General features: G+C 37.5%; 1 protein-coding gene across 1 annotated transcript in view; it reads right to left on the reverse strand.

Moving 5' to 3' along the window:
- Positions 1-930: 930 nt before the first annotated feature.
- The window catches only part of nherf1b (NHERF family PDZ scaffold protein 1b), a 25,990-nt gene continuing 18,334 nt past the window's right edge, over positions 931-8,586 (reverse strand). Inside the window, exon 6 of the mRNA XM_076981809.1 lies at positions 931-2,454. Coding sequence (XP_076837924.1) covers positions 2,308-2,454 — 147 coding nt within the window. The 3' untranslated portion in view covers positions 931-2,307. The remainder of the gene's footprint in view (positions 2,455-8,586) is intronic.

Consider the following 8,586-nt stretch of genomic DNA (forward strand, 5'->3'; position numbering starts at 1 on the left):
AAAAGAAATGTGCGTGGATTCCGGCGTACGCACAGTTTGATACATCCGGATTTTTTTATGCGTACGCCATTTTCTGGATTTGTACGTACGCCAATTTTTAGTAAGAAATCCTTTGTACATGAGGTCTTTTTACATTAAGTCTTTGTACATGAGGCCCCTGATGCGTAATTTCAAAATAAAGGTCCATCAAGTGACCAGATTTGATCAATTTTACTCTATATTTATAGTGTCATTAAAAAAAATCCTCCTGATTGCACAGAATAATTTCACTACAGAATGGTAGAATACCACCTACAGGTGTCACTCATGTAAGATCAATAAAATCTGATGTGTCATTTCAAAATAAAGGTCCATCAAATGACCAGATTTGATAAATTTTACTCTATTTACAGTGTTATTAAAAGGAATCCTCCTGATTGCACAGAATAATTTCACTTCAGATAAATACATATATTTGTATATGAAGTTAATTATTTGTTTGATTTTCACCTTTCTTTCTGTGGGTGACAAAACTTTTGTCATGCAAAAATCTGACCTTTCTGTGTTCATTAAATGATCAATATTTCTGCAGTAAAGCAAATTTATTTTCGTAAATTAAATTTCATTTGGGAGGGTTTCAGCTTTCATACGAGTCATTTCTAAAACCAATCGATGAATTTAAAGTCAGGTTATAAGCTTTTGTTTCCACAACATGGATAAGCGACAGAACTTATGTCAGGGACTGTATTACCTCACAATTCAGACCTTTGGGATATATTGGGAGTTTTTCCTCGCCACTGTCGCCTTTGGCTTGCTCATTAGGGATCTGGACCCATACGATTGTAAAGCTGCTTTGTGACAACGTGTGTTGTGAAAAGCGCTACAGTGTATATAAATAAATTTTGACTTGACTTGACCTTTTGGAGTAGAAAGTACATAGGACAAAACCTATTGGATATTAAATGTTTTTATTATCACATGGTGTGACAGACAATTTACGACAGTGCTATTAATTTTTTTCCATGAGAAAATCCTTCAGACCCAGAGATCTTAATATGGACATGACACCTGCAGAAGGCACAAGACAATATTCATCTAGAGTCCCAAGATACATTTTTCTTTTCTGTTTCACATTAACATTTGGTGCTGGGTTTTATGCCAGTTCCTTAAGTAAATTGTCTGTACCCAAGAGCTCTGCTGGGCTGTCATTTAAAATTACACATACATACTGAATACACAGATATTCATGTTTTACTTGTAGACATTTAAGGATTAGACTTACATATCTACACATTTATTGTAGCACAGAAATTCTACATATGTAGCATATGTGTATCATTCAATATGTGTTCACAGGAGTGACATCAAACACATTGCAGTGGTCTGAAATGAGTATTATATGTTGCAATTAATCAATGCCGAACTACAAACGAAAGTAGCCACAATTAGACCACAGACCATGTAAATAATTTTAAAGTAGCAAGTAGTCTCCATATTCAGTAAGAAAACACTCAGATAGCAAGTAATTGCTGTTGAAATTCTACATTTAGAACAATGGTACTGCAACTGTACAGTACCACGAACACCTCAATGGTACTGCAACTGTACAGTACCACAAACACCTCAATGGTACTGCAACTGTACAGTACCACAAACACCTCAATGGCCAGCAATGGGAGTCGGAGTGGTTGGCATATTTTTGAAGTCCACACTGAGTTAATCACCTTGCCGTGTTTATACACTATAAAAATATTGATATACAGGTTCTGACTTTATCAGCCATAGACGTGGATAAAGCTAGCTAACGGTTGTAGAATTCAAAAGTGATTCCATATACTCACACACATCTTTGCACACAAACACATTTGCACACTGTCACACACTGTGTCACACACACAAACACATTTGCACACTGTCACACACTGTGTCACACACACACACACACAGAGAGAGAGAGAGAGAGAGAGAGAGAGAGAGAGAGAGAGAGAGAGAGAGAGAGAGAGAAGGGCAAGAAACTGAAATATGTTGGACTTATGATTATGTTTGATACATCAGAGTACTGCACTGCTATTGTTACAACTATCTAATTCTTTATCATCTAATTTGTGTTAGTACTTCAATTACAGGATCTTCAAATATATCTTTAGCATGTCATATATATATATTTAATAAATCTTCACAATGTTCAATATTCGTTCAAATCGATTTCAAAACAATTCATATAAAAACAGGAGAACAGAGAACTCATTTCGCTGTCTTAAAATGAGATTTTCCTTTTTACAGGCAAGCACATGGTAAAGTTAGCAGATTACTGAACACGTAGGAAGATTACAGATTACTGAACAGTTCATGTTTCTTGCTCCAGTCCATAGGGGGCGCCCTCTTCTTGGAGCGTTTCTGGTGCGCACGCTCTTTAACCTGCTGAAGGGACAGATTCAGGGCTGGGATGGCGTCCCTGATGGAGGGCTCCACAACCTAAGAGAGAGATTAAACACCGCAACGTAATTAACTACAAGTAACCTGCGCTAAAACCCAATTAATCCCAATACTTAAAGAAAAACAATCTCATCTAACTATGCTTACATATCAAACAGCATTTGCTTAAACATGAGACTCTCCTTCATTTTCCCTGATTTCATTGACCATTTAATTAATTTATTAACCTGTCTACACTGAACACCACCATCCTGCAGAATGTGTGCGTGGCTGTCACGTTTAAATAAAACCTGATTGCTAACCTACATGTTTTATGCTCCTTCAAAAGGCACATTTAATAATAATAAAAAAATACACATATCATATATATATCATATATCATATATACTCATATCAAAGCACTACTCTACCTTTATAGGTCCTCATATCAAAGCACTACTCTACCTTTATAGGTCCTCATATCAAAGCACTACTCTACCTTTATAGGTCCTCATAACAAAGCACTACTCTACCTTTATAGGTCCTCATAACAAAGCACTACTCTACCTTTATAGGTCCTCATAACAAAGCACTACTCTACCTTTATAGGTCCTCATATCAAAGCACTACTCTACCTTTATAGGTCCTCATATCAAAGCACTACTCTACCTTTATAGGTCCTCATATCAAAGCACTACTCTACCTTTATAGGTCCTCATAACAAAGCACTACTCTACCTTTATAGGTCCTCATAACAAAGCACTACTCTACCTTTATAGGTCCTCATAACAAAGCACTACTCTACCTTTATAGGTCCTCATATCAAAGCACTACTCTACCTTTATAGGTCCTCATATCAAAGCACTACTCTACCTTTATAGGTCCTCATAACAAAACACTACTCTACCTTTATAGGTCCTCATATCAAAGCACTACTCTACCTTTATAGGTCCTCATATCAAAGCACTACTCTACCTTTATAGGTCCTCATATCAAAGCACTACTCTACCTTTATAGGTCCTCATAACAAAGCACTACTCTACCTTTATAGGTCCTCATAACAAAGCACTACTCTACCTTTATAGGTCCTCATATCAAAGCACTACTCTACCTTTATAGGTCCTCATAACAAAGCACTACTCTACCTTTATAGGTCCTCATATCAAAGCACTACTCTACCTTTATAGGTCCTCATATCAAAGCACTACTCTACCTTTATAGGTCCTCATATCAAAGCACTACTCTACCTTTATAGGTCCTCATATCAAAGCACTACTCCACCTTTATAGGTCCTCATAACAAAGCACTACTCTACCTTTATAGGTCCTCATAACAAAGCACTACTCTACCTTTATAGGTCCTCATAACAAAGCACTACTCTACCTTTATAGGTCCTCATATCAAAGCACTACTCTACCTTTATAGGTCCTCATAACAAAGCACTACTCTACCTTTATAGGTCCTCATATCAAAGCACTACTCTACCTTTATAGGTCCTCATATCAAAGCACTACTCTACCTTTATAGGTCCTCATATCAAAGCACTACTCTACCTTTATAGGTCCTCATATCAAAGCACTACTCTACCTTTATAGGTCCTCATAACAAAGCACTACTCTACCTTTATAGGTCCTCATATCAAAGCACTACTTTACCTTTATAGGTCCTCATAACAAAGCACTACTCTACCTTTATAGGTCCTCATAACAAAGCACTACTCTACCTTTATAGGTCCTCATAACAAAGCACTACTCTACCTTTATAGGTCCTCATATCAAAGCACTACTCTACCTTTATAGGTCCTCATATCAAAGCACTACTCTACCTTTATAGGTCCTCATAACAAAGCACTACTCTACCTTTATAGGTCCTCATAACAAAGCACTACTCTACCTTTATAGGTCCTCATATCAAAGCACTACTCTACCTTTATAGGTCCTCATAACAAAGCACTACTCTACCTTTATAGGTCCTCATATCAAAGCACTACTCTACCTTTATAGGTCCTCATATCAAAGCACTACTCTACCTTTATAGGTCCTCATATCAAAGCACTACTCTACCTTTATAGGTCCTCATATCAAAGCACTACTCCACCTTTATAGGTCCTCATAACAAAGCACTACTCTACCTTTATAGGTCCTCATAACAAAGCACTACTCTACCTTTATAGGTCCTCATAACAAAGCACTACTCTACCTTTATAGGTCCTCATATCAAAGCACTACTCTACCTTTATAGGTCCTCATAACAAAGCACTACTCTACCTTTATAGGTCCTCATAACAAAGCACTACTCTACCTTTATAGGTCCTCATATCAAAGCACTACTCTACCTTTATAGGTCCTCATATCAAAGCACTACTCTACCTTTATAGGTCCTCATATCAAAGCACTACTCTACCTTTATAGGTCCTCATAACAAAGCACTACTCTACCTTTATAGGTCCTCATATCAAAGCACTACTTTACCTTTATAGGTCCTCATAACAAAGCACTACTCTACCTTTATAGGTCCTCATATCAAAGCACTACTCTACCTTTATAGGTCCTCATATCAAAGCACTACTCTACCTTTATAGGTCCTCATAACAAAGCACTACTCTACCTTTATAGGTCCTCATATCAAAGCACTACTCTACCTTTATAGGTCCTCATAACAAAGCACTACTCTACCTTTATAGGTCCTCATATCAAAGCACTACTCTACCTTTATAGGTCCTCATATCAAAGCACTACTCTACCTGTATAGGTCCTCATATCAAAGCACTACTCTACCTTTATAGGTCCTCATATCAAAGCACTACTCTACCTTTATAGGTCCTCATAACAAAGCACTACTCTACCTTTATAGGTCCTCATAACAAAGCACTACTCTACCTTTATGGGTCCTCATAACAAAGCACTACTCTACCTTTATAGGTCCTCATATCAAAGCACTACTCTACCTTTATAGGTCCTCATAACAAAGCACTACTCTACCTTTATAGGTCCTCATATCAAAGCACTACTCTACCTTTATAGGTCCTCATATCAAAGCACTACTCTACCTTTATAGGTCCTCATAACAAAGCACTACTCTACCTTTATAGGTCCTCATAACAAAGCACTACTCTACCTTTATAGGTCCTCATATCAAAGCACTACTCTACCTTTATAGGTCCTCATAACAAAGCACTACTCTACCTTTATAGGTCCTCATATCAAAGCACTACTCTACCTTTATAGGTCCTCATATCAAAGCACTACTCTACCTGTATAGGTCCTCATATCAAAGCACTACTCTACCTTTATAGGTCCTCATATCAAAGCACTACTCTACCTTTATAGGTCCTCATATCAAAGCACTACTCTACCTTTATAGGTCCTCATAACAAAGCACTACTCTACCTTTATAGGTCCTCATAACAAAGCACTACTCTACCTTTATAGGTCCTCATATCAAAGCACTACTCTACCTTTATAGGTCCTCATATCAAAGCACTACTCTACCTTTATAGGTCCTCATATCAAAGCACTACTCTACCTTTATAGGTCCTCATAACAAAGCACTACTCTACCTTTATAGGTCCTCATATCAAAGCACTACTTTACCTTTATAGGTCCTCATAACAAAGCACTACTCTACCTTTATAGGTCCTCATATCAAAGCACTACTTTACCTTTATAGGTCCTCATATCAAAGCACTACTCTACCTTTATAGGTCCTCATATCAAAGCACTACTCTACCTTTATAGGTCCTCATATCAAAGCACTACTCTACCTTTATAGGTCCTCATATCAAAGCACTACTCTACCTTTATAGGTCCTCATATCAAAGCACTACTCTACCTTTATAGGTCCTCATATCAAAGCACTACTCTACCTTTATAGGTCCTCATATCAAAGCACTACTCTACCTTTATAGGTCCTCATAACAAAGCACTACTCTACCTTTATAGGTCCTCATAACAAAGCACTACTCTACCTTTATAGGTCCTCATATCAAAGCACTACTCTACCTTTATAGGTCCTCATAACAAAGCACTACTCTACCTTTATAGGTCCTCATAACAAAGCACTACTCTACCTTTATAGGTCCTCATATCAAAGCACTACTCTACCTTTATAGGTCCTCATATCAAAGCACTACTCTACCTTTATAGGTCCTCATATCAAAGCACTACTCTACCTTTATAGGTCCTCATATCAAAGCACTACTCTACCTTTATAGGTCCTCATATCAAAGCACTACTCTACCTTTATAGGTCCTCATAACAAAGCACTACTCTACCTTTATAGGTCCTCATAACAAAGCACTACTCTACCTTTATAGGTCCTCATAACAAAGCACTACTCTACCTTTATAGGTCCTCATATCAAAGCACTACTCTACCTTTATAGGTCCTCATATCAAAGCACTACTCTACCTTTATAGGTCCTCATATCAAAGCACTACTCTACCTTTATAGGTCCTCATAACAAAGCACTACTCTACCTTTATAGGTCCTCATATCAAAGCACTACTCTACCTTTATAGGTCCTCATATCAAAGCACTACTTTACCTTTATAGGTCCTCATATCAAAGCACTACTCTACCTTTATAGGTCCTCATATCAAAGCACTACTTTACCTTTATAGGTCCTCATATCAAAGCACTACTCTACCTTTATAGGTCCTCATATCAAAGCACTACTCTACCTTTATAGGTCCTCATAACAAAGCACTACTCTACCTTTATAGGTCCTCATATCAAAGCACTACTCTACCTTTATAGGTCCTCATATCAAAGCACTACTCTACCTTTATAGGTCCTCATATCAAAGCACTACTCTACCTTTATAGGTCCTCATATCAAAGCACTACTCTACCTTTATAGGTCCTCATATCAAAGCACTACTCTACCTTTATAGGTCCTCATAACAAAGCACTACTCTACCTTTATAGGTCCTCATATCAAAGCACTACTCTACCTTTATAGGTCCTCATAACAAAGCACTACTCTACCTTTATAGGTCCTCATATCAAAGCACTACTCTACCTTTATAGGTCCTCATAACAAAGCACTACTCTACCTTTATAGGTCCTCATATCAAAGCACTACTCTACCTTTATAGGTCCTCATATCAAAGCACTACTCTACCTTTATAGGTCCTCATATCAAAGCACTACTTTACCTTTATAGGTCCTCATAACAAAGCACTACTCTACCTTTATAGGTCCTCATAACAAAGCACTACTCTACCTTTATAGGTCCTCATATCAAAGCACTACTCTACCTTTATAGGTCCTCATATCAAAGCACTACTCTACCTTTATAGGTCCTCATATCAAAGCACTACTCTACCTTTATAGGTCCTCATATCAAAGCACTACTCTACCTTTATAGGTCCTCATATCAAAGCACTACTCTACCTTTATAGGTCCTCATATCAAAGCACTACTCTACCTTTATAGGTCCTCATAACAAAGCACTACTCTACCTTTATAGGTCCTCATATCAAAGCACTACTCTACCTTTATAGGTCCTCATAACAAAGCACTACTCTACCTTTATAGGTCCTCATATCAAAGCACTACTCTACCTTTATAGGTCCTCATATCAAAGCACTACTCTACCTTTATAGGTCCTCATATCAAAGCACTACTCTACCTTTATAGGTCCTCATATCAAAGCACTACTCTACCTTTATAGGTCCTCATATCAAAGCACTACTCTACCTTTATAGGTCCTCATATCAAAGCACTACTCTACCTTTATAGGTCCTCATATCAAAGCACTACTCTACCTTTATAGGTCCTCATATCAAAGCACTACTCTACCTTTATAGGTCCTCATAACAAAGCACTACTCTACCTTTATAGGTCCTCATATCAAAGCACTACTCTACCTTTATAGGTCCTCATAACAAAGCACTACTCTACCTTTATAGGTCCTCATATCAAAGCACTACTCTACCTTTATAGGTCCTCATAACAAAGCACTACTCTACCTTTATAGGTCCTCATATCAAAGCACTACTCTACCTTTATAGGTCCTCATAACAAAGCACTACTCTATCTTTATAGGTCCTCATATCAAAGCACTACTCTACCTTTATAGGTCCTCATAACAAAGCACTACTCTACCTTTATAGGTCCTCAGACATTTTTAAGCAACCAGTATCCAAGTGCTTCACCCAATTTCCAGATACCACAAATGACAAAAGGCA

Source organism: Brachyhypopomus gauderio, chromosome 2, assembly GCF_052324685.1.
Source record: "Brachyhypopomus gauderio isolate BG-103 chromosome 2, BGAUD_0.2, whole genome shotgun sequence".
Classification (NCBI taxonomy): domain Eukaryota; kingdom Metazoa; phylum Chordata; class Actinopteri; order Gymnotiformes; family Hypopomidae; genus Brachyhypopomus; species Brachyhypopomus gauderio.